This window comes from Marmota marmota, unplaced genomic scaffold, assembly GCF_001458135.2.
Source record: "Marmota marmota marmota unplaced genomic scaffold, marMar, whole genome shotgun sequence".
In the NCBI taxonomy this organism is placed as follows: domain Eukaryota; kingdom Metazoa; phylum Chordata; class Mammalia; order Rodentia; family Sciuridae; genus Marmota; species Marmota marmota.
Genome location: NW_026000082.1, coordinates 31,289,934 through 31,316,155, shown reverse-complemented (window position 1 = coordinate 31,316,155; position 26,222 = coordinate 31,289,934). Strand labels below are relative to the sequence as shown.

Here is a 26,222-nt window from a genome sequence, read left to right as displayed (position 1 = left end):
GCTGCTGGGGCTCAGGGCCCAGCTGACCTGGGTGCTCAGAGGGCTGGGTCAGAGCTGAGCCTCTCTGTTTCCCCTGCCCCCAGTGCCCTCCAGCAGAGTCTAGCACTGGCCCTGCTCACCCCAGCCCAGGCAGAGGAAGCGCTTGCGAACGAGGCGGGTGCGCATCCGCCCGATGACAGCCAGGTAGGACTGCCAGGCCTCAGTAAGCACCCAGCAAAAGGAGGACAGAAAGAAGAAGTGCAGGAAGGCAGCAGTCATGGTACACACGCCCTGCAGGGAGAGGGAACAGGAGGGAGTGGCCCTGAGCAGCAGCCAGGGCGGGAGGGGCCAGGCTCCCCACACTGTGCTGGGCTGCAGCGGCCAGCCGCCCACCTGAGCCCCGCCTCCCACAGAGCCCTGCCAGGCACCCCCGCCTTCCTGCACCCACACACAGCACGACACAGGCCTGGTGACATGCACACAGCACTCGGCATCCGGGAAGGCGGGCGGGCAGGCCACCCCCACATAGACTGGGCTGGCAGGGTTGGGGACAGACAAGAGCACCTGCCATGTCAAGGCCAAGTAAGCCCCGTGCCTGGCCCTCACAGTACAGAGAAGGCGGACAGGGCATGGGGGACAGTCAGCACAGGTCATCGACAAGTAGGTGGCAAAAGAGGCCTCACAGACAGGAGGAGGCCCAATGCCACCCGCCCAACACGTGCACCCAGGCACTCAGCTCACGCACACATTCACTGATGTACATAAACACTCATCACTGAGTACACACACACCCCCAGCACCCTCACGTATGCTCATACACCACTTCACACACACACACCCACCCCAACACCCAGCTGCATTGTACCCGTATCGGTCCCTGACGGATATCCACAGGAACACACTCCCCCTCCCCTGCAGACGCTCTCCACCCCCATGCCCCCTCCCATTCCCGGCAGACACCCACCCCTGCACCCCCTGGAGCCTGCACCTGCCTTGCTCAGCACCCGGGACTGGCCCACGAGGATCAGAATGTTGGAAGCCAGGATGGACAGACAGAAGTTCAGCAAGATGATGGAGCGTTCAGATTTGATGAACCTGACAGGGCACAGTGGGCAGAGGCAGAGACGCTGGCTGCCTGCCCGAGCCGGGTGGCTGGCCACCACCCCCCACAACATTCAACCTACCTCCAGAAGGCGGCATAGATGGCCAGCAGCGTGAGCAGAGCCATGCAGGACACGGCGCAGCCGATCACCAGGGGGACTGAAGGGGCCCCCGCCAGTTCCAGGGTCTGTGGGAGATGAGTTGCTGAGAGAGGGCAGCAGCGGGGTGCCTGGCCTTGCTGTCTAGTGCAGATTGGCACACCCACGTGCAGGCGGGTTCTAACTGTTGTTCTCACATGTGCACAGTCCAAACTCAGTCCCACACGCAGACACGTTTACACTCAGTCACCCATGTTCTTCCACATACAACCAGACACGTGCGGCGCGCGCGCACGCGCGCGCACACACACACACACACACACACACGGCGCCTGTGGCCACACCCCCAGGCAGGTGTCATGGCTGAGCACTATCCCAGGGGCACAGGATTCTGTGAGCAATCCCACAAGTGCACCTGCACAGAGGCACATTCAGGATCATCCAAGCTCCTGACAAGCACTGTCACAGAGAGCCCCTGGCAGCCCAGGGCCATCCTCCTCTGCCCAGCCCAGGCACCTCTCCCCCACCCCACTCACCAGGTCCTTGGGTGGCTGGGCCAGGACAGCAAAGGTGGACGGGTGCTGACACTGACATCGGGTGTGGGCTGCCTGGGTCTCCAAGGTCTGGCAGCTCTCAGTGTCCCAGTCCCCTGAGCTGGCATCTCTTGGGTGGGGGAGAGGTGGCGTGAGCCCTGGGCCCAGCTCCACAGCCCTGCCCCCAGTGCTGGCCATAGCCCAGGGACAGGTGAAATCCAGGGCAAGACTACATCCATGAGGTGACAGCAGGGAGTCCCAGAATATGCTCTTGACCCCTCAGACCAAGGATGGCACAAGGAACCTTCTTGCCTTCCAGGCAGGAGACCCTTTCTGAAGAGGGGTTCTGGGGCCGCACCCTTCCTCACCCAGGACTGCCACCCAACTCACACTTTGGAGTAGTCCCAGCTGGCGCAATGGGGATCCGTGGTGCCCTGGGGAGCAGAAGACATGCATGCAGTCCAGGGTGGGAAGCTCCCACCCCTGACCATCCTGCCATGGCAGCTGCCATCCACCCAGGGCAGAGGTTCTCCCTGTCACTGGGGACAGACCACCTCCCCATCAGACAGGCCTCTGGCCACCCATGATGGAGGATACCTGAGGCCCCTGCTGGGGCCCCTACTCACATTGATGATGTAGGAGAGCTCCACTGTGATGAGGGGCTCAGCTGGAGGTTGGGTGGGAGGCCGCACAGTCACTGTCATCACCCTGGAGGTGACAGCTAGTGGAGGCCTGGGGGACAGGCACTGAGGTCAGCTCCTGCCAGCAGGTGCCCAGACCCAGTCAGAAACTCTGAAGCTGCCTTGGATGGGGTAGGGGTTACCAGGGAAAGCCCTGAGGCTCAGTGGGCCCAGGATTTGGGGTGAGGTCTAGAGCTGGGGATCTGCCAAGCCTCTGAAAGCTACATGGATGTTTTTGAGAAACAGAGCCAAGCAAGGGGTTCCTGAGAGCATAGGACTACAGGCAGATCTCTCTGCTCAGGTGGACTTACCTGGGGGGTGGCAGGATGAGGCCAAGGGTGCGGTAGAGCACAGCACCGATCACAAAGTAAGAGGAGGATTCTTCAGGGTCTGCTGGGAGGAGGCGCTGGTGGGAGTGGCCTGGGCCTGGGGGCACTGTTCCTGGGCCTCTCCCCCTGCTAGGGCTACTGCCTGCTGCCCCAGATGCAGCTGGCTTCCCTGGGGTGGAGAGGCTGAGCACCTCCTTGGGCAGGAAGAGGCGGTCCTCTGAGTGCCGTACCCAGTCCTTCATGCCCCGTCGGCCCCGCATGGGAAATGTGATGTCGCTGGACACAGCAGAGACAGGCTCTCGCTGAATGCTGATCACTGCAGGGGGATGAGGGTGGGCAGACAGCATCAGAGATAGAACAGAGAGACCCAGGGGAAGAGGCAGACATGGGGAAGACACACACCAGGGAAGGCAGATGCAGACACGGAGGTTGGTACAGACAACATGGAGATGGAGAGAGGAAGAAATGTAGAGAGAAAGACACAAGCATGGGATTAAACGGGGGCAAGATGGGGCCCAGAAACAAGAGGAAAAAGGGAAGAGCCCCTGGGAACCCTTCCCAGCCACAGTGGTCTGGATTCTATCACACCCAGCATCCCCTCCCCGGCCTGCCTCCTTGTACCCAGATTGTCCGTGACAATCAGAGAGCTCTGGAAGGCCTTGAGGGCATCGCCCACCAGGTGAATGAAGTCCTCCACAACACGGAGCAAGTGCACAGAGCCAGGGGACACCTGGAGACAGAAGAGCACTGAAGGTGTAAAGGTCCAAGGTGGCGACTGGACCTGATGGGGGGAGCCGGGAAGCCGGGCCCTCACCTGCTGAGCATCGTCCCACTTGTCCTTATTCTCTGCATCCACCATGAAGCTCACCACTTGGAAGAAGCGCTGGGGAAAGAACAATGAGGGTCAGGAATCCCGGCCCTGGGGAACGGGGGCTTCCCAGTACAGCCACACTTGAGACCTGCCAAGGTACTGACTCCCGCTTCTGTTTGGGGCTTCTCCATCCCCAGCCCTCCTCCCTCAGGGGTACAGGGTGGTACCTGCACATCATCAGCTGAGGGCACATAGGTGGCCCTCTTGAAGGTGTCAGTGACATTCCTCAGAATGTCCACGGAGAAGAGCAGGTCCCCGCTATAGTAGGTGCGCCGGGCCAGTAGCTCTTGTAAGCTGCGCACCACCTGTGACATGCCCTCACCTGCCAGCATGCGCTGCCCCTTGGCCAGGTGCTCTCGAAGCTGCAGGGGACATGAAAGCCCCTGTCACTGGAGCACTGGGAGCCGGGACTAGACTCTGGCCTATCCCATTCCCATACACCCACTGCCTGCATCCAGGAGAGGAGGCATGTGGGGTCAGACAGAGAGGCTCAAAGGGGCTCCCAGTGGAGACAGAGTCCAAGAAAGAGACCCAGAGAGTGAGAATCCCCAAGACACTTTTAAAAGACTGTAGTAGAAACAACTGGAGAAGGAAAGTGCTCAGATGTGTGTATAAAAGCTGACAAGCCAGTACGGGGCAGGGCACCTTCCACCGCAAAGGGGTCACACGTATCCTGAAGTGCAATGCGTGTGCTGTCACCCATGCTCCTTAAAACACACACACAACCAATACCCGAAACAGCCAAAAACACGTACACACAGGTCACATTCACTGATACCACCCTTAACCACGGCAGGCCCTGGGTTGGGCACTGGGGACACACACAAAAACTCAACTTCACCCCTGCCTTCAAGTCTAGTGGAGTACACAGACACCTGGACGAGCATCCTAAGGGAGAGTTAGGCACTGAGGTCTGAGTTGGGAGTTTGCCAGACAAGGAGAGGCGTAGCCAGGCAGAGTGGGCACAGCATACTCCAAGGCGTGTGGAATGAGTGAGCCTCAAGCTCCCTCCACTCCCTACCAGGGTCTGGGACAGATGTTTGGCACCCCGACCCATCAGGGCACACTCACTGACAGATACAGGTAGCGGTATTCATGAGAGATGCAGCGAGCAAAGCTGGGCAGTCCCCAGTATGCCACACCCTGGGCACTGAGGAGACAGCGGCGGCTGGCAGACCCTGCAGGGGGACAAGACAGAGGGCTGAGGATGAGGGCCAAGTCTCACCCACTCCCTTCATACCTTAGGATGGGGGCTGGGGGCCCAGAAGTGGGTAGCAAGAAGGGTGGGGGGTGGTCTGCAAGGAGAGCTGCCACCCTTACCAGAGGCATTGGGGGGACACTTGTTGTAGATGATCTCGCCAGCTGCTGCCTTCTTCCACGTCATCAGCATCACATACTCATCCCTGCACATCTCATGGAAGGCTGTGGGTACAGTGGGGGGCTCAGCCAGGCTCACACACGTGACCCCAGGTTCCCAGGGCTGTGCAGGCAGTGGTACCTGGACATTTCTTCTCACTGCAGGGCTTCACCTCCTCTCCAGTGCCCTCACAGGGATAGCCCTGTGAGCCCGTGGCCTGGCACATGCGGAAGCGCCGCTGCCAGCCTGTGTCACACGTCTTGGAGCATAGGCTCCACGCATTCCATGGCCCCCACTTGCCATCAGAGGCTGTGGGAAAGGGGGAGTGTGAAAATCTGCAGGAGCCCCCAGGGACAGAGCTGCCACCTGACACCCTCATGCTGACCACTCACCCGGACACTGAAGGTTGCTGCACTCTCGGGTGTCCGTGAGGGCACCCGTGCATGTAGCCCAGGCAGGGCCTGCCACGCTGCACTTCCGGCTACGCTGCTGGGTCCCATTGGCACAGGACGAGGAGCATGGGCCCCAGGGACCCCATTCTAGCCACTGGCCTTCCACTGCATGGGGAGACACAAGCAGGGGTGGCCGTTGAGCAGAGCATGGGCGGGCTGGTGAGGACAGGGTACCACTGGGAAACTGCAGAGCCTGCTAGGCACTCAGACCTGTGCCAGGCCAGACCCACTAGAGCAGGGTGTGTGAAGGGGACTGCAGTGAGCACGTGGTGCTTGGGCCTCACCTGCCTGCCTGTCACAAACTCCAGGAACATAGGACATCTCTCCACTCAGCACCCAAGTGTGAGTGCTCTTCTGGCTGAGGGCATGGGCTGCTGAGGGCATGGGTGCCTTCTGATCTCTGCCCACACTTAAGCCCAGTTTAGTGTCTGTCCTCTCCCATTCCTGCGGGCCACGGGCACCAAAGTGCTACTGTCAACAAGGGCAGCCCAGGACTTAGAGGAAGAGGTTAGCAGCTCCCTTTTGATAGGGTCACACTGCCAACCCCAAGTCAGAACTGGGGCTCACCTCCCACACTGGCAGGCATACTTCTCCAGTCTCCTCATGCTTGGTCAAGTTCGTAGGATCCCCAGGCGCAGAGTGTTGGTCCTGACTGCCTCCCCTGGGTCCCCACCACCACCACCACCACCACCACCACCGCCCCCAGGATGGGCAGTGCCTGCCTAGAAGCCCCCGGGTGCTACTGACCCGGGCAGGCGGCCATACTGCAGAGCTTAGTCTGCAGCTCGGGACCCTCGCAGGCCTTGCCGCCGTGCTGGGGGGGCACGCAGGTCCGCATCCGGCTCCGGGACCCCCGCCCGCAGCTGCGGGAGCACAGGCTCCAGGACCCCCACTCCTCCCACACGCCGTGCACTGCAAGGAAGCACGTGGCTGGTGGCTGGGCCGCACCTTGGCCCCGCCCACTGCCAGCGCCTGCCCATCCGCCCACCAATCAGGAGCTCCACAACTCAGCGGCAGCTCCTTATTGGCTCTGCCCTGGGTTTTGTTGCCAGGGTATGCTCTCAGGGCCCCAGGACTCCGCCCTTTGAGGGAACACAGGCTTCTGGTCCCAACTCACACAGGACGGCCCCAGTAGACACTTGCAGGACCAACCCAAGAACCATGAGTTCAGGAAAACTCAGGAAGGGACCCAAGATCCACTCCATCGGGCCTCCCCACCCCCAGATCACAGCCTGAATCCAACATGGCAGGCTTGGGGCAACAGAAGTGCCCTTCCCAGCCCCAACCTCATGGACACACAAATAGACATGAACCTCTACAAGGACACTGACACAGAGCTCACACGCTGGACACAGCTTTGCCCCAGCCCTTTGCAAGCACCTGCCACACCCCAGTACCAGGAGCCCTCCCCAAATAAGCCCTACTCTAAATCACAGCCAGGCACCACTTCTCTCCATCAGGAAGCAAGGAGCAGGACTATCGGGCTCCGCCCCTCACAGTCACCACCTGTCCCAGGCAGGCACATGCATTTCCTCAACAACTACATGCTCAATGGAAGAAGGCTTAAGGGTCTATGAAACCTCTCTGGGGAGTGGGATGCAGAGTCCAGAGAGAAGGGACCAGTCAGAGAGGAATCATTTTAAAGTAAAAGTAGCATTCATCTTAGTCCCTGCAGGATGGGCTGAATAAGCAAATGCAGGGAGGTGGTAAGTATAGGGGGTGCTGCGAGGCCAGGACTGGGGAGACACAGGGGGCAGTGCAGGTGAGGATGAGCCTTGCCTACCAGGATGCAGTCATCAGGGGAGGGAGGTGCCCAGAACTGAGCCCAGCTAGGTGTGGTGGGATTCTGCTGTGACCCCAGTGCCCTGCACTGGACTGGCATAGCATGTGGGGCCTAAGGCATAGTGTAGGGACAGGCAAGTTAGTTGAATGGAATGAGGGGGCAATCAAGCATTTTTGGAAGATTCATGTGCCTGAGTCCCAGGCAGGACCTAACCCTGCAGGCAGATGGGTAAGGGAGGGGGATGGGCCTACCTGGGCAGGTGGCTGAATTGTTGCAGGGCCGGGTCTCCCGCAGGGGCCCGCTGCACAGGGTCCCATAGGGGGAGGACACGCAGGAGCGGGTCCGCACCTGCAGACCCTGCCCACACGTCAGGGAACACACGCTCCACGGGGACCACTCCTCAGCCGCTGGGTCGCCTACGAGAAAGGGACAGCGTCGGCGGCAGGGGGTACCTCCCAGGCACTCAGTTTCACGGGATTGGGGGACTACCAGCAAGATGGGGGCAGGCATCAGAGGGACCTTCCTACCCTGACCCCAAGTAGCAGGCTCTTTGGAAGGCAACCCAGCTCTGCCCACAGGCCTCACATGGCAGAGACGCGACTGAGCTCCAGGACATAGACACAGACGGGCACACGCCAAGCACACATGCCACCAGACGCCACACAGTCGGGCCCCCGCCAAGGAGCAAGGGAGGCGGGCCCGAGTTACCTGTCTGCGCCATGTATAGCCCAGGCTCATCTGCAGACCTTGGCCACTGGGTTTTCACCTTCGGTTCCTCTTCCGGCTCCTCACCTGGAACACGGAGGCAGTGGCAGGGGCTCAGCAGAAGCCAGCTTGGTCCTGCCACAGTGGCACAGGGAGGGCAGCCTTGCTGGTCCTCGGCCTGAGGGCCTGGAGCCAATGGCGGGCAATGCAGAGAGCATCATATCCTGCCCCCTGCCCCACACCACCATTTTACAGATAAAGAAACTGAAGCTCAGAAGGCCGCCCAAGACTCACCCAGAGCCTCACAATCATCTCGTCCACCTCTCACCTCAGCCAGACAGGGAGGTTGGAGGAGAGTGGTTGCCCAAATTAAGGAGGTGTGGGGAGGTGCCTGTGTCAAATCCTGCCCGCATCTATCCCCTTTAAGCCTCTTGGTGAGACGAAGGGACTCTCATCTCTGCTGAGAGATGTGGAAACTGAGGACCACAGAAGGAAATGACTTGTCAAAGAGCACAGGGTCCAGTGAGCCTGAGGCTGAGGCCTTCTCCCTTCAGGGGCTGATTCAACTCTCCCCTGCACCTGCAACTCACACTGGGCCTGAGGCTGGGCCCAGGACCCAGTCTCTCCCAGAGCAGTAATGGGCCATGACCTGGAGGCACAGGTCAGAATGCCAATCCCCTGAGACCCAAAGGGCCTGGGGCAGGGGCCTATACCCAACAGACCCTCCTCCCATTGCCCCTGCAGCCAGGAGAACAGCAGGTGCTCCAGGAGCCTGCTGCTGCCTCGGCCGAGCTCCAGGTGGCCTGGATTTGTGTGTCTGGTCTAGGCCTTGGCAGCACCACCAAGTTCTCCTGGCCTGAAGACAGGGGCTCCTCCAAGCCTCTCTCTCTGCTGAAGTTTAGATCTAGAATGTCCCCCAAAGGCCCACGTGTTAAAAATTTAGTACTCGGTTTGGTGCTGTTGGGACTTTAAGAGGTGTGCATAGGAGGAGGTCTTCAGTAATTGGGGATGGTGGGATTCCTGCTCCTTCCTCTTCCTGTTTCCTTCTTGGACACGAGGCACCTGGGCTTCCTCCACCACACACTCCCACCAGGATGTGCTGTGCCCCAAAACTCCAAAACTGTGAGCCAAAATAAGCCTTCCCTCTTTATACAATTATCATCTCAGGTATGTGTTACAGTAACGGGAAGATGACTAACATAGCCTCAGACCAGGGAGTGGAGGTGAGGGACAGACAGGAGTGCAGGGGGAAAGACCCAGCCCGAGTAGATTGCGGGGCAGGTGGGATTGGAACCTGGGGACAGGACTCAGCTGATGCTGTTCCCAGACTGCCCTCCCCACCCTAGGCTCTCACCTATTTCTGAAAACTGGATCGGCACAGAATGGGCACCAGAGTTTGAAGGGACCCCAGAGGGCTGGACTCCTCCTGCCCCCTGCTGTTCAGACCAGGCTCTGCAGCCTAGAGAAAGCCCTGCAGCATGACCACCCACCCTCCAGCAAACTCCAGGGAGCTCTGAACGGCCCCTAGCCCTGCTTCCAGTCTCATCAAGGGCCTTTCCCTTCACTTTAACCACCAGTCCCAGGACCTGAGCCACTTCATCCCTGAAACTTCTCCACCACCCCTGAAACCCAGACCCCTCAGGGTAGCGACACTGGATCCTGTCTGGCATGGACATTAACCAGCTGTGTGGCCTTGGGCAACTCTCTTCACCTCTCTGACCCTGCCTTCTCTGGAAAGCAGTGCTCATAATGCCCCACCTTAGGGGCCCTCTGACAGAAGGCTGTGAAGTGCTTGGTCCCACGCCCTGCATGTGGCGAATGCCCAGAAGGCAGGAATGTTGGTGTATCTTTGTCATCTCCCCTCTTCTCACTAAGCCCCCTCCGCCCCCACCAGGTCACCAGGTCTCCTTTGGAACAGCATCTGTGGTCCCCCTGGCTTCACTGTGAACCCTGCCTCTACCAGACCACAGAGAAGGTGCCGGGCCACGCCTGCCAGCTCCTCAGTTCCCCCATCCATCTCTTCTACCACGCCTGCTCAGCAGTCCCCAGCCTGGAGCCTGTGACAAGCCACCTCCTCCACTCCCACTCCCAGGCTGGCTGAAGGATCTACAGCTGTGCCAACTGGCACCGCGACAGATTCAGGGGCTCCACATCTTCTGGGTGCCCAGGATTTCTCGGCCACCCTTCTCGGCTTCGTTCCTTCTTTGTCCCCTCCTCATTCCCCTCTGCAGCCATGGTGACCTCCCTCAAGTCCCCTCCTCCCACTCCCTCAGCCATGATGCCATGCAGAGCAGGAGCGAGGACCTGAAGGAGCCCTGATCTCCTGCCACACCTCTCCGCCTCCCAGCTCTGCTGCAGCCCACCCCCTGCAAAGGCCAGTACCTGTGCCTGGCCTGCCCCTGCACATCCACCTTCTTGGGAGGGCTCCTCCATTGCCCCCTCTCTCAGCTTTCCTCACGTCCTTTCCCTATGGCAGCCCACGACCCCACCCAGCCTCCCCCATCCTGGAAGGCCCTCCCTGCACCCTCCTTCCACCTCTGACTACTGTCCTCTGGCTTCCCTCCACCACCCGTGAGTGGTCCCCAGCTGGCATGCCAGTTTCTCACCTGCCACTCACTTCCTGGCTCAAATGTCACCTCCCCTGTCGATCCTCTGCAGTCTGGCTGCTGCCCACATCTTTCTGCTGAAACCATTCTTGACAGAGTCATCAACGCCCTCCTCACTGCCGACTTCCGTGGACACTTCACAGGCCTCCTCTCGCTGGACCCTGTTGACCCTTCCTGCCCTCCGATGCTCACCTCCCAGACTCTTCCAGCTCCCTCTCGCCTCTCTATGGAGACAACTCTGCTCTGGTCTCCTGGGCCAGTCTACTTTACTGCCACTTCCCACAGCAGGCAGCCACACTTGTCCTGTTCTCACTGCATGTTCACCCCCACGGCCTAATGCACCCCTCTGAACCAACGCTCCCAGTCACCATGGCCAGCCCAGCCTCTCCCGGGCGCCATTGCTGTCCTAACCCTCAAACTCAGCTCATCCAGAGTAGGACCCTCACCTCCTCTCTAATCTCCTCCTGCTGTTCCCGACCTTCTCTGCCTGGAAACTCCTACTCAGCCTTCAAAACCCACCTCAGATGACCTCTCCTCTATGAAGCCTTCCTGCTGCCCCTTCTACCTGCCCTTTCATCACAGATGGTTCCATTTTCTGTCTGAAGTAGCCCCTTCTCCCCACCATGAGCCCTTTGAGAGAAGCTGTCTGTGATTCATCTCCCTAACCTCACGAATAGAGCCTGGCCCAGAAAAATGTCAATAAACAAACACCAACGAATGCCCTGCCCCTGGCTCCCCCCAGCAGGGGTCACTAGAAACGGATATTTGTAATCTTGACTCCCTACAAAGCTTCAGCTCTGGCGGAGGAGCGTCACAGCCTGACATGCCAGCCTTTACTGAAGGGAGTCTAAGACAGGCTCCGGGTAGGGCCCCCCAAGCCCTCCACCCAGAATACCTTTGAGGCGACACCCAATTATCAGTAGGCGCTCTAGGGACTGTTCAGCCTGTGACCATGTGGCACCCTCCTCTCATTCGGCTCCTGTTAGGTGTCCCGCCCTTCACCAGCTCTAGATGTCACCCCTTCCACAGCCCACTGAACTAGGACATGCCAGAGACCAGCCTCACCTGCCTGTCACGATGTGCCCTGCTCCCTGTGGCCTTCATGTCCTCCACTCCCAACCACTTGCTGATCAGCCCCATGATATGCCCAGAAGTAGGACTGGTGGTTTCCAGAATTTACCCTATTTGAAAACTGCCCCAGGCCCAGGGTTTGGGTCCCTCTCCCAGCTGTTGGGGCTGGGTCAGAGATGGGAAGGCACAATCCAGGCCTACACAGACTGGCTCCCCCGACCCGCCACCCCAGCTCCCTCAGCTGAAGCCAGCAATTTACTCCCCCACAGGGGAAAGCCAGTTTTCCCTCAAGGGGAAGAAGACAGATAAGACCAGGTGGCATCTGCTGCAACAAACACTCATTCACACATATGCACAGGCCCCAGGCAACTCGGCCTGGATCGGGATGAGCCTGTGGAGGAGCTAAGGCAGGCAGAGTCCCGGAGGACAAGCAGGACCCAGCAGGGTATGAGCACCCAAGGGCCCTGAGTGGCCCACCTAGCCCCTCTGCTCGGCAGGCTCGCTGGACCAGGGCCCTGGCGCTCACAGACCTGCAATCTATCAGCCGCCCCCACAGCTGCCAGGCCCAGGCCCAGGCCCAGGCGGATCCACTGCCTGGGACACGTGTCCTTACTTGACACCTGACACCCTCTTTTGTTGTTTTGGATAAGGTAACATTGATTAAACAACTCCGGGTGCCAGTCACCACGCACGCGCCGGCACCCTGTCTCGTCCTCGTGAGAAGCAGTGCCGCCATTTCACTCAGGAGGAACAAGGCACAGGGTCTCACATGGGGGAGAGGCGGGGTGGACTTGCGACTCTGCAGGCCTGACCGGCTCTGACTGACCAACACAGCTCGTCTTGAGCTCCCACCCCACTGGACCCTGGTCCTTGCCTCCATTACCCTGCTTTCATACAGTTTCTAATTTTTCCTCTGTGCATCTGCTCCCCTCTCTTCCCACATGAGCCTGAATCTCTTCTGTGGCCTAAAATGATCCTCTGGGATCCCAGCCCTGGCCACAAGACTTCCCTGCTGAGGAGCATTCAGTGGCTCCCTGCTGCTACAGCCAGCAGCCAACCTCCAGCCCTTGTCCTCCCCTGTCTGCCAGGCACCAGGCACTCTGCAAGGCCGTGGGGACAGGGGAGGGCAGACTGGAGCCACACAGAAGTCTGGGTATGCTGACCCCCTCTTCTGTGGCCTCGTCCCCAGTTTGGCTCCTGTGACAGCTCTACATATCCTGGGTTCCTCCCTGAGGGAGGGCCTCCATCTCCAGTGCCCCTCTTGCACAGAGGACCTAGATTCTGGGCGGGCAGGCATGATACATCCGTGGCCAGATATTCCTGGGGATTCCTCCACCCCAGCCAACAGGGGCCACCCTCGACTCACCACTGGTATCAGCAGGCAGGGTGTGCAGGCTCTTTGCCACTTGAGCAGGACAGTGGATACCTGCCATGCTGTGCTCCCCCCAACTCCATGCAGTCCAGCCCCCTCAGCCTCCCATGTCATGAATGTGTTAAAAATAACCACAATAATCACCACTTCCACGGGAAGAGAGCGTGGCGATTTACGAAGCACCACTTCCTTCCCAAGGCTCTTCACATCCTCCCTGAGGCTGGCCACAGAGCCCTGCGCGTGCACCAACCGGTCCCCTGAAACACGGCTCTGCTGTGTCCCTCTATGGCTCCCCAGCGCCAGCAGGGCACCTTGTACCTCACGGTGCATCAGAATCCCAGGGGTACAATGGGAGAGGGAGGGAGGTGGCTTTTGAAATCTCCAGGCTCCCCCGCTGCAGTCTAGTGTAACTGGGAATCCCTGCGAGACCAGGCACCCAGCCAGAAAACCAGTCCCCTTCCAACGACTCTTCTTCTTCAGGCCATGAACCTACCCCCAGCCCCCCACCAGGGCTGGCTGGGTCACTGCCACCTCCCCCATGTGGCCAGAAGCCCCTGGAGAACAGGGACCATCTGATTCAGTCTGCCTCCTCCACAGTGCCCAGTTTTCTCTCACTGCCTCAAGCCCCAGGTCACCAGGATGCGGTCCCAGTGTCTTGAGATGGCAGTCCTAGCCTTTGGCCCTGTCTCCAGCACTCGGGATGTCACCCAGCAACTCGTCTTCTTATAGCTCCTACCCGCAAGTTTGGTACCCCCACACTCTTGCGCAGGCTGTCTCCTCTGCCTCTAAGCCCTCCAGAGTGAGGCTTCCCGAAGCCTGGGGCGGGGACGTGGAACGGCTTACATGCGAGCCATGAAGATACGCCATATCCAGACTGGGGAAGTTAGCCCCTTCCCAGGTCTCTGAATCAGGGTGACAAGTGGCTGATCTGTCTGGATGGTGGGGTTTGTGCCTGTTGTCCAGATGTAATAAATAGTGCCCACCCCTTCCATCAAACCCTCAGGTATCCCAGCTGAGATGACATGTTATACAGGCACCTTGATTCTAATCCTTCCAACTCCACGACAGATAAAGTCTCTGTGTAATCCCAGACTCTCACACGTCCCCACCCCGGGCGAATTTCTCTAACAAATGGAAAGTCAAACAGCCAGCTAAAATTGAATAACTCTCTTTGTTTTTCACTGTGGTTGCTTCTTTGGTTATCTTCTATTTCAGATAAGTGATTCTCTTTCCATTAACGATATGAAATTTCTTTTTAATATGTTAAATTTACAAAGTAATTAAATTTAAGGAGAAATGTCACAGGCTAGTGAGTTCCTATTCATTCCTCAAAACCCACCTCAAAGTCACCTCCTGTAGACTGCCTTCTCGCCCCTTTGGGGCCCAGTCCCCCATTGATCCTCCCTTGACATCTGGCCCATGAACTGTTGGACCTATTACACTAAATGATGATGACACAGCATCCATTTGTCAGGGATCTACCATGTGCCAAGTGCTGGGGTTCACATGTCTCCCAAGGCTTTGTGTGTTGATGTTTAATCCCCATTGGGAGGTTGTAAGAAGATGGAAACTTAATCTCACTATGGTGTTCAGAGGTGGGGCCTTTAGGAGGTGATTTGGGTTAGGAAAGGCCATCAGGGTGAAGCCCCCAGGATTGAATCTTGGTGGCTTTCTATACCTGTGCACACCCTGTCTCTTGCCATGTGATACCCTGCACTACCTAGGGACTCTGCCAGCCAGATGTCCATCACCAGATGTAAGCCCTTGACCTTGGAACAGAACTGTGAGCCAAAAACCTCTTTTCTTTCCAGCTTACCCATTCCCTGGTATTGTGTCATTAGCAACAGAAGACAGACCGGGACAGCCAGACACTGTGCTAAGCACTCCCCACGCTCCCAAGTGTAATTCTCCCCATTCCACTATTCCTGATGGCGGAATGCCTCTCACTATCCCCATTTTACAGGTGGTGAAATATAACTTGCCCGTGGACACACAGCAAGGCCGTGGTGAGGTCAGGAATTGAACCCAGGGCTGGGCCACTTCAAATCTGTGTACACTAGTGGTCATTCCACTGCACTGCAGGGCTTAAAGTGTGCCTCCATGCTGATCAAGACATGACCATGTGTGTGAGGACTGGCTGGAACTCAGTCCCCACTGAGAGGCCTGGGGGAGTCTGAGCCGCACTGCTCGTTCTCAGGTAGAACGCAATGCTCGGGTGGCACGCACCTGGGCAAACAGGACCTTCCAGGAAACACCGCTGCCACCATGTGCTAGGCCTCCCCCACCCTGTCCTGAGAGGGGGCCTGTCTCCTCACTATCAGGCCTGTCCCCTGAATAGGCAGGGGACCCCACCTCCTGCACCAGACCAGACTGGCCAAAAGGAGCAATGGAACCTGTCCTGGAGGGGACAGTAGTTGAGCTGGGCTTAAAGGATGAGGCATTCTGGAAAACTAAGGGCAGAGGGCACTCCAGGGTGGGGAACAGCCCCAGAAAAGGCAAGGAGACTGGAAAGCAGGGGGCTCAGGGGACAAGGAGGAGTGTCAGGTTGGAAGGGTAGGAGAGTACAGGGAAGGCTGGGTCCAGGATGGGGCTAAAACATCTGGCTGAGCAGAGCTCTGGCAGAGCTGGGAAGGTCTGGAATGCTGGACCAGGGAAGTGATGCACAGAGAACGGGGGATCCTGACGTCCCAAGGCGAGTAGCACCTTGTCCAGGTCACACACCAACAGAGGCAGAGTAGGGGTCAGAACCCACTCTTACCTCCTAGGAGACCCCAGGCTCACCTGACAACCACACCTCAAGAATAGAACCTGGATGATGGAGCAGATGGGCCAGCAGCACCCAGTCACAGATGGGAGAGTGCCCCAAGGGGACAGAGAGGACAGCTGAAGAAGAAAGGGAGGCACATGGGGGCTCTTCCTCCAAGTGTCATTCAGCACAGCCATCCCCAGGAGCTGGTACCTCCTCAAGCCTGGAACGGAACTACAGGCTGGTGGCCAGTCCTCAGGAGCTGGGCTCCGCAGCTGGTGCCACCTCTGTGTGGTGCCACCTCTGTGACCCGCCTTCCAGCCTCGGCCTCAGCCAGCCTCTGTGCCAGTGCTGCGCGAGCTCCTTCCTGCCTGCCTTCCTTTTCTTCCTTTCCCCACACTTAACAGATTGCGGCAGCAAGATGGCACAAATTTATGGCTCAACTCACCAAAAATAACAAGAGATCTATCAAAGGCAGTTTGCGTGAAATTAACAGGCGCCTGTACCCTCTTGTCAAACGCACTCAGCTCTGAGGAGGGCCAAGGCACCTCACTCGGTCACTGCCCGTAGTCCCCAGCCTCTTTGCTCTTTCAGTACCAACCCAAGCTCACCCTCCGTGGTCTTGCTATTGAGCAGCTCCCAGGTGTGCCAGGTAGGTAAACCCAGCTCCTCTGCCCCTGGCTGGAAGAGGGGTAGCGTGAAGGTCTCACTCTTTCTGTCACCACCGTTCCCACAAGTCTCACTATCTGGCAGCTCCATGAGCCAGCCCACTCTCAGGGAGCTTCGTAAAAGACATGGATGGAGGATGTGGAGAGGGTCCAAGGGCTTGGCAAAGGTGGCACTGCCACCAACACAGAATCCTCCAGGTCCTGAGGATGCCTCAGACCTGCAGACACACCCTGACATGGGCAACAAACTAAGTCATGTGCCTGCCATCTCTCACATCAGGAAGGTTGGACAGGAGGGAGGAGGTGGCAGAGCGGAAGAGCCTCCTGCTTGCAGGGGAGAGGAAGGGGCTAAGCCAGCCAGCTCTTGGTACCAGGGTGCAATTTGAGGTCACTTATGCCAGCTGATGCCACTTTGTCCCATGCCAACTCCTGAGAGGAGCCCTCCTTAAAAGCAACCACATGGAGACATGCCAAGTAGGACGGGGAAAGAGCATAGGTCAGGCTTGGGAACAGCTTGGAGCACCAGCTCAGGGCTCCCTGCTCAGAGATGACACCAGGCCTCATGCCCAAGAGCAATCAGCCATCTAGTCTCCATCTACCTCCAGTCCCCAAGGTCCCTGCAGAGGCTCTGATGATGGCCTTCCCACCACCAGCCCTTCTGACCCCTCGTGGTACCCCAGTTTCCAACCAACTCCTGCCTCCGGCTTTAACCAAACCCAGCTGGCGGCTCCTGGCTCAGGCTCCACATGGCAGCCTGCCCAGAGGTGCCTGCCCATGAGGGCAGAGCCTTGCTTCATCCACTGCAGACCACTGGACCAGTGGACCCCAGGGAAAGGCAGACAAAAGAACCTGCCCTCTGCCAAACAGAATGGGGAAGGCCCCCAAGAGTGACGGGCAGTGGCGGCCACTCAGGAAGAGCCATAAACCTCCTGATATACGCCTAGCGCTCTCCACCGATGTTCGACAAAGAAGCAAAATTCAATTTCTTCCTGCAGGCACTAAATCCCAGGCCAGCCTCCAGGGCCTGTAACCTGCCCACAGCCTGGCTGTCACTCGGACGGCTTCATCGACTGCTGTTAAGAGGCCAAGCTGGCCTGGGAAAGGCCACAGCAAGGCCACTGGGCACTCACCATTCATGGGCATGATGCCAAATGTCTCATGGGGTAACCAAGAAGTCCCCCTTCCAAAGCACTGGGAGAGGCTACTGTCATTATAACACCTCCTCTAACTAATTCAGGGATATCTCCCCATTTTACAGACAAAAAAACTGATGCCTTTGTTACTCAAGGCAAGAGTTAAAAGCAGTGCCCAGCTCCAGGGTTCTAGCCTCCAAAGCAGGGATAGGGACAGGCCACACCCTCCAATCCTCCCTGCAGCCCTCACATGAAGCCCCTGACCCCTCATGAAACCCAGATGCCCCTCCTGACTTCCACCCTTGTATCCCCTCGTAGGTAGACCAGCACTTGTTATCCAAATGGGGAAACTGAGGCTCAGGGTGGCGAGGGGCACCCTCTATGGGGACCAGCTCCCAGATTTGCCTCCCTCCCGCCCCCATGTCCTTGACCCCTGTTCCCTGCCAGGCCCCCTGACCAGTCCCCAGCACAGCACTGTTCAGCAGGCATGCAGGATCCAGACAAGGGGCTTGAGGATTTTGAAGCTTCAGGAAGCAGGTCAGTGGTCATGGCCATAGGAGCTGGGGTGGTGCGGGAGCAGGCAGGACTCAAGGGCTTGCAGAGCTTTTGCCCAGTCAGCAGGAAGTTCCAGCAGCTGGCGGTCTCCGTCCCAGAAGACATGGGCCCACAAGGGGAGAGGGGATGCTGGGAGCAGAGCCAGCCCAGCCCTCTAAGGCAGCCTGGAAGCTCAGACCTCTTCACCCAGGCACACTCTTCCTCGTTTCCTTCTGCCCTGACCCTGGGACACTGCCAAAAATCACTGACCCGTGTGGGCAGGAGTATATCTCTGCTCCCTGCCTACTCCAGCCTTCAGGCAAACTTGTCAACTTGCGGTGCCAGGGCCTGCCACGGCCACTCCGAGCTTGGGGCCTGGAATGCCCTCACTACTCTTTTGCCATCTCCCCCCACTTGTCCCTTGGGTTTCTGTTCCTGCTCCACTTCCTTTAGGAAGCCGCCCCTGGCTGCCCAGCTAGGGGGGTCCCTTCCTGGGTTCCAATATCACTGCACTGTCTCATCTGTACTCTTCATCCACCGAGATTGCACACTCTTCCAGACTGAGGTCTGACCCTGATCCATTCTGATGACCCCAACATCCAGACAAGGCTGAGCAAAGGTAACATCTGTGAATGACTGCACAAATGGCCTGGGATCTGCCAGGATGAACACTAACAGACACCATAAGCACCCTAGGCACCCCATCCCATCAGCCCTTGCTCAGACTCACCATATCTCATCTCGGTGGTGAATAGGTCATTGCTGCTTCCCGAGTGCAAGTCGGCCTCGGCAGGTGGGGCTGGGCCCCCAGGCACCAGAGCATTGGACAGGGTGTGGGCAGCAGGAGGACCAGGAGGCGTGGTCGTGCTGGGGCCAGCCCCCGCCTCCCCAGGGCAGCTGCAGCCTGGCTGGGCAAAGCCACAGGCCCTGCCTGCAGCACGGCCACACTCCTCACTCCAGCGGCAGAGCACACCGCAGGTGAACTGGCTGGAGTTGTTGTTGTTGATGAGCAAGACCTCAACAAAGCGGAAAGCCAGGGCGGCGGGCGCCAGCAGGCGCGGGGCCTCGGAGGGCTCTGCTGACAGGCACAGCTGCACGAAGTTCTTGTCGAAGTGCAGGAAGGTGAAGGGGCCTGAGCCACCACACAGCTCCAACCCCGCGGCTGCCTCCTCCTCCTCCTCTGGCCGCCCCACCTCTGACTCTGCCTGGGCCACCACCTCCTCAGGGCTAGGCCGCAGGCAGGTAAAGTTGACCAGATAGTGGTCCAGGGGCAGCAGGCGGGGGGCAAAGTGGGCGCACACCTGCTCCTGGCGGTTGAAGCGCAGGTAGAGGGAGTACTTGGTGGGGTCAGGGTTCTCCAGGGTCCAGGAGCAGCCCGAGGCAATGGTGGGAAAGAGGTCCTGCAGCGAGAAGGCCCCGTAGAGTACACCCGAGGCCAGGGCGGAGCAGGCACTGGGGGCAGGGTCGAAGGCGGTGGCCAGGCGCAGGGACAGAATCACAGACAGTAAGAGGGGACAGGCTGGGGTCATCCTATGTCCCTTGCCCTGTGGAAAAAGACAAAGGTCAGTGGGTCCCCACATAGCCGGCTCTGAACCTCCCTGGCCATTGAACACAGAGGGCATCTGGTCAATCACTCAGGTCCACCTGTGTGATCTCAGACAAGGGACTTGACCTCTCTGAGCCTCAGTTTCCTTACCTGTAGAATGGAGTGGTGGCAGTACCTACCTCACAGGTTTCCTACAAGGGTGAAGTAAGATAGATGAGGGTGGGCTCAGGAGAATGTTGGGACCTTGTTAGACCTTAACACCTAAGGCTTTAGTGTTGTCACTGTCATCCTACAGTTCCTCCCATGGGGCTCATCAACCACAAGCATCTGGGCCAGACGTTGGGCTCCAGCGCTATCCCCACCACCGAACCTTTATCCCCCATGACTGTTGCTCTCAGTCACAGCGTGTCGTGATCAGCTGTGAGGAGTGTCATGCGTAATCCAACAGTAATTGTCAAAGTGCTGATGTTTGACAACGATTTGCTTTTTTATAAATCAGAGCAATTCAAGGTTATTCCCGGAACGATGTCATTCTCACTCGTGCTTCACTGAGTGGGAAGAAAGGGGTGGAGTTAGCCAATATGCAGGGGCCATGCCCAACCCAGCCAAGCCCATGGGAGGCAGCGTGAACATCAAGCATGTCACTGTTGTGGGTTTCCTGGTTGGAACATTGCAGACAGACATCCCGCAAGGGCATGCTAGGCTTGAGGCACAGCACAACCAGCCACCTACTGACCAGGCAAGCCTCAGTTTCTTCATCTGCACAATGGGCACAGGAATTCCCCTCTAGCCTCTCTCTTCCTCTCCTGTTCCATGGGATTATCCTCCAAGGCTTGGCAAAGGACTGCTACCCCTGTTAAAGCCACCAGCTCACCATGACCCCTATCCCTTGCTATTTCCCTGGGGTTCACCTCATAGTCTTCAATCTCCTGAGTGGGGACCAGAGTTTATAGACTTGTACCTTCCCTTAAAGCTGCACTAAGTTGAGCTGCCAGCAGGTGGGACTGTACTCTAGGCTCAGGATGATGTCCAGGACCCTATCCCAGGGCAGTCAGGCCAGAGGGGATAGGAGCTGAGCAGGAGAGAGATGCAGGTGCCCTCCCACCCACCAGGCCAGGCTGAACCACTGCCCACAGTCTCCCAGGCTCCTCCCCACTGACCGGCAAATGCAGCCTGGAGTGAGGTCTGAATCTGCCTCATTTCCAGGCCTACCCCACAAGTGACCCACAGAGCTCCCTCTTCCCAGCCACAGCACAGCTCAGAGCCCTGAATGGGTCCCTAGAGCCCAGCTCTTCCACATCAAAGGAGAAAAGATGAGGCTTGGAAAAGGAAGGCCACCTGCTCAAGATGACACAAGAATGGGCCAGCTGGGCCTGGAATCCAGGACCTGAGGCTCCAGCCCTTATTTCTCCCACCAGGAGTCCCTTGCTCCTTCCCTTTGCTTGTGGCTCACAATTCAAGCCAAATGGACAAGCTATGCACTCTGGGAACTGAGTGGCAGGCATAGGATAATACACAGGTATGGGAGATTTTCCCAAGACACAGCTGCTCCCTGGGGACAGATTTCCCCTTGGCAGTTCTAAGCAGTAGGAGGGGGCGGGCAGCAATTATCATTCCACCCCTTGCTGCAGCATCCATGACACTCCTCCATGCCCCAGATCCCCACATGCTGCTCCTCTGAGCCAGGCCTAAGCCCAGTCACAAACACAAACAAGCACCTGCCCCTCCCCAGCCATGCAGGAGGTGGGAGGAGGGTGGTGGAGGCCAGCTTAGGGCACTGAGGAGGAGCAGCACCACCCTCCTCCAAAGGCCACCAGCAACCAGAACAGTCTGGGGTCTCCCCAACACTCCTCATCAGAGCTTTAAAAAAAGGGGAACCATGACCTTCCCTATCCCACATCACGCCTGTCCCAAACTGTTCAACCCACCCAGCATACTGTGGCACCAGCAAAGCCAGCGGCTGATGATGAGTGACATCCAATCCCCCCTACTGCCCCCAATTATTTTTAAGCAGGCTGCAAAATTCAGGCCATGGCTACAGCTCAGCAGAGAAGAGGTGGGGGCTCATTATAACTGACCTCCCCTCTCCCTCAGGGCAGGGAACCTTCCCCACTCCATACCCGCAACTTAGCAGACGTGAGCTTGAACATCCTTGTGCCCTAAAGACACACACAAAAGCATGCAAGCACAGGCATATGTGTAGGCAGGCATTCATAGGTGCTGTAATGGATGAGCACACACAGACATACACAGATTGGTGAAAACCACAGATGCGTGATCTCACACTTCACAGGAGTGCCCACACATGTGCCAATGTAGAGACACACACCTGCACACATAAAGAGAGATGTACACATACTCCCAAGTGTGAACACACACAGGTTCAGCATATGACAGCTAAGGATCAGGTGGGATCTGCCCCTCCCTGTGTCTCTGAAGCCTGGTACCTCTGCTGCCGCCAACCCATCAGGAAGCATGAGATCCACACCTCCAGAGCCACCGCCTGGCTTCTTCAGAATGGAGCCACCTGTAAACGCTGCCCAAGCCTCCTCACCCACTAAGTCTCCTTCCAGCATTTTGAGACCTCACCCTGGGTGTGCATGACCCTCATCCTGCTGCGGGGGTTGGGGGTGCTCGGCTGGCTTCTTATATGTCTCTTCCCACCCCTCAAAATAAGACAAAGATCCAATTCCAAGTTGAGTCAAAGACAGCCATTGATTCACTGAAGACCCTCCAGGATGTGTGTGTGTGGCAAGGGCCTGACCTGGGGCAACTGGCCCAGAGTCCTCCCCCTAAGCCACCCCCAGAAGGGAGTTCCCTTCCTGCCCCACCCCCATTCTCAGAACCTCACAGAAGCGCCCTTCTTGCCTGCTGAGGTCCAAGTCACAGCCTCTGGGAAGGCTCACTGGGTTGAACCCTACAGTGGCTTTGCCAACTTTGAGCCCAGGAAGACAACAAACACCCAAGGCACAAGAGCTAGAGAGGAGAAGCAGGGAAGGAAGAACTTCCTGAGGTCAGAGGAGGCTGATGGAAAGAGTCAAAAGGCCTCCTCCTTTGGGACCTCTCCGGGCTGACATGGGTGAAGAGTTACCTGCAGCAATCTCAATCTCAAGAACCCTGTCCTCCAGTTCAGGAACCCCAGCAAGCTCCAGAATCCCACTCTGTCCTAGTACACTCAGGTCCCCTTCCTCTCAGACCCCACAGGCCCGCCCAGCCTTAGATTCCCCTTCTGTACCAAAACAGGAATCCAAGGCTTCGCAACAGCTTTAAATGGCCAAGATAAGGCTGGGGCGGGAGTGGGGGTGTTGCATAAAGCGGCAGGGAAGGGGCACCTCGGGGTCACGGCGGGTGTCCCGGATCCCCGAGATTGACTTGGGTCTGCCAGGCCAGTTGCGAACGGGGACGCTGGGCTGCCGGGGGCACCAAGCCCAGGCCGCGGGCGCGGGTGGGGAGGGGGGGACACGGCGACGCACACATCCGTCGCGTTTATCCACCTGGCAGCTCCAATTCGCCCGCCCGTCACTCACCCTCCGCCTCCCTTGCTCTCGCTGCCCGGCCGAGCCCGGGCCACTACGCAGGCGGGGACCCCCATTCGGGTCCTCTGCCCAAGCACCGACCGGAGGGCAGGGTGCTCAGGGACTCCTTTCCCGAAGCTGTGGCACACAGGAAGGCACGCACCCGCCATCCTGCCTTGGAGCTGGTGGGCGGGACCGCGGGGAGCTGGTGCCCTCGGTGCGGCCCTCTGCCCCTGACACCGAGGGTCGCTCCGCACCACTCTCGGGCTCCGCCTGCCACGAGGAGCGGGACTGCAGTGGGGAGCCTCCTGAACGCCTTAAGGAGATTTTGAAAGGCAAACTGACCGAGGGGCGGCCGAGACGCGGGGGGGGGGCCCGGCAGTGCTGCACGGCAGCAGGGGAGGGGGCGGTGACTCAGCCGCCCTCCGCCCGCATCCCCGGAACTTTGCAGCAGCTGGAGCCGCGGTTGCAGGAACCGAAAGCTTTTGTTCCCTGTGTCAGGGCTGCCCCGGCGGGCGGGTGGCTGGGAGGCTGCCACTCCCCGTGGGACCCAGGTCCGACCACACTGCCCAGAGGACTTCCAGTGGAGCAGAACGCCACGGGTTCGCCCCCCTCCGTCCCTCCTTTTCCCTTGCCGGTTGTTCACTGTGCACTCAGGCCAAAGCCAGGTCTCTTCAAACTCCTTGAACCCTCAGGCCAGGTCGTTCCCTAACTCCAGCCCGCGATGCTAACTGCCCTGCAAAGTTCCTGGTGGTGTCTGATCGCCTTGGAGGAAGTAGAGACTCCTGTTAGCCCCAGAGTGGCAGATTTCCCACAGTGGGCCTTTGGGAGTCCTGATGGGTTTCTTCTCTGTACTGATGCCACCTTCCCAGCCTTTACACTTGAACCTAGACCTCAGAGACCTTGGCCTGGTGTTCATGTTTGCCTCTATGGCCAGAGCTGATGCCAGAGAGATCCAGTGGAATGCTGCAGAACTACTGAGGAGAGATGGGTAACTAACAGTCACAGGCCCCATGGATTCATAGCGGGTGGAGGGTGTTGCTGAAGGTGTTTTCTGTCTTTATTATCCTGGGGATTGGAGTGAAGACAAACCGCCCAACACACCTACCATTATTAATTGATAGGTGCCAGACACTATACGAACAATCTAATTTCATTCTCTCAACAAGTATATGAGAAAGTGAACACTGACCCATTTTACAGAGGGTCAACTGAGGCTCAGAAAGGTTAAATAGCTTGCCCAGGTCACATAGCTTTTGAACCCAAGTCAGCCATCTGACCAAAAGCCAAGTTCCTAACTACTTTCTCAGCTTCATGACATGGGGATTGAGAGGTAGAGAAGGGAGCAGAGACCATCTAGGACCGCCCTTTGTATTAGGGAAGTGCCCATGGGGCAAACCTCCCTACCCCCACCCCAACCCCACACAAACACCAGTCCCTTTCTGAAAAATGACAGGGGAAGAGCATCAGGGAGGAGGAACACAGGCTAAGCAGGGCAGGAGAGGAGAAGACCCCTTGCCTTATCTCGGCACACACTTCCTCATCTCCCAACCACCTTCACCAGGACATACCCTGTGCAGTGCCCACACTGACTCCCACCCCTGTGGCAGTGCAGCTCTGGACGCTCCCCAGATGCCTACCCTGTCCCAGGGTCAGGTGGATTCCCCAAAAGCCTACTCCGTGCCCAAATCAGACAGAGCCCACCTTTGCCTCTACCCCACCCCTGGGGAGTGTCATGAGGTAGACGGACAGAATATCCCTGGAGACCCCTGTTTAAGCCCACACAAGCCCATCCAGACAGTCCTGAAGCCAAGGGCCAGTCCAGCCCGTCTGTGCTTGACGTTCAAGGGGCTCCTGACTTGATGCTGGGATGAACCCGCCACCCCTCCCCATCCTCAAAGCATAGAACCTGACAACAGGAGTGTTTGGTCAGCGCTAGCACCAGGGGATACCCAGCATTGCCCACCACTCTTATCCCCAGGGACTTCCCAGAGCCAGTCCTGCAGCCGCTGTAATGCTCTGGCTGCGGAAACCCGGGGTTGCCCGCGGGAGGAGAAGGGGCGGCGGGTCCTGGGCTGCGGGCAGGGGGCGCCAGAGGACGCCAAGGGGCCCGGCCGGCAGCTGGCGAGGCGGGCAGGCGGGCAGGCGGGCAGCATCTCTGGGCCCAGGCGCCCCTCCCCCCAGCGGGAAACAGACCCGGTCGCCCGCTCTGCATCGGCCGCGACGCGGAGGACTTCCCGCGGCTGTGCTCTCCCCGACCGAGCCCATTGCGGGAGTGGCCACCAACTTCACAGCCTACAATCCACAAATCATGCCGGCCCCCGGGGTTGCGGGAGGGTGCGTCTGGTGCCCGGCTCTTTGCCCAGCATTAAGAGAAGAGGGATGAGGGGTCCGGCCAAAGATGAACACGGGAGTCAGGAATGCCGGTCCAGTTGAGATCTCGGCCAGAGGGAAAGGTCTTGGGGAAAACATGGGGGACACAGCCCCAGTTCCAGGCTGGGGGGGAGGGGACTTGCAGCAGAGATTGGCGAGGGAAGGAGGGACTCTGGGCAGATATGGGGGAGGGGGCACTCGGGACAGAAATAGAGGGGAAGCATGGTCAGGGTACAGGAACGACTCTCGGCAGAGATGAAGTGGAGGAGAGGCCCAGGGTCCGGCATCCAGACTAGGAGGGGAGTTGGAGGGGGGAGACAGTGGAGCTGCAGGTTGGTGAGAGGGGTTCTAATCAAGATGAGGGGGCGCGCTGCCCGGATCCGGGCCGAGACAGGGAAAGACTCGAGACAGCGATGTGGGGACTGTCTGGGTCAGGATTCTAAAGGCGGGGCGGGGGGAGGGAGTTTAACATAGACCATAAAGGGTCGATCCAGGCTGGGGGAGGGGGTCAGAAAAAGGACTCACCAGAAATGAAGGGGGCCTAGACCCCAGGCTTGGGAGTTCCCAAAAAGACGGGTGGGTGAGCGTTGAATAGACTCTCGGGCGGAGGGAGAATTCAGCCGAGATGGGTTTAGAAAAGCGCCCCGAGTGCGGGCTGGTGCGGAAACTCAGTACCGCGCCGAGAGGGTTCGGTGCGGGGCCGGGTGAGGGTCTGGGGCCGAACACTCACCTGGGCGCTGTCAGCAGCAGGAGCGGGGGCCAGCGCTGGC

The 26,222-nt window shown here is 58.5% G+C and overlaps 1 protein-coding gene across 11 annotated transcripts in view; it reads right to left on the bottom strand.

Annotated features, from left to right (window-relative positions):
* The window catches only part of Adgrb2 (adhesion G protein-coupled receptor B2), a 35,285-nt gene extending 9,066 nt beyond the window's left edge, over positions 1-26,219 (bottom strand). For 3 of the 11 annotated variants that reach the window (XM_048815876.1, XM_048815878.1, XM_048815880.1), the window contains exons 1-18: positions 26,183-26,219; positions 18,749-19,562; positions 7,892-7,975; positions 6,148-6,312; positions 5,341-5,505; positions 5,090-5,257; positions 4,912-5,013; positions 4,663-4,769; positions 3,759-3,953; positions 3,535-3,603; positions 3,342-3,450; positions 2,703-3,036; positions 2,338-2,443; positions 2,102-2,145; positions 1,715-1,841; positions 1,164-1,267; positions 972-1,074; positions 120-270 (exon numbers count right to left, since the gene is read on the bottom strand). In XM_048815876.1, the coding sequence (XP_048671833.1) occupies positions 120-270; positions 972-1,074; positions 1,164-1,267; positions 1,715-1,841; positions 2,102-2,145; positions 2,338-2,443; positions 2,703-3,036; positions 3,342-3,450; positions 3,535-3,603; positions 3,759-3,953; positions 4,663-4,769; positions 4,912-5,013; positions 5,090-5,257; positions 5,341-5,505; positions 6,148-6,312; positions 7,892-7,975; positions 18,749-19,547 (2,932 nt within the window). In that variant the 5' untranslated portion in view covers positions 19,548-19,562; positions 26,183-26,219. Of the gene's footprint in view, positions 1-119; positions 271-971; positions 1,075-1,163; positions 1,268-1,714; positions 1,842-2,101; positions 2,146-2,337; positions 2,444-2,702; positions 3,037-3,341; positions 3,451-3,534; positions 3,604-3,758; positions 3,954-4,662; positions 4,770-4,911; positions 5,014-5,089; positions 5,258-5,340; positions 5,506-6,147; positions 6,313-7,434; positions 7,600-7,891; positions 7,976-18,748; positions 19,563-26,182 lie in introns of those variants that run through there. The other 8 variants (XM_015485349.2, XM_048815875.1, XM_048815883.1 and 5 more) reach the window with 6 other exon arrangements.
* Positions 26,220-26,222: the final 3 nt, after the last annotated feature.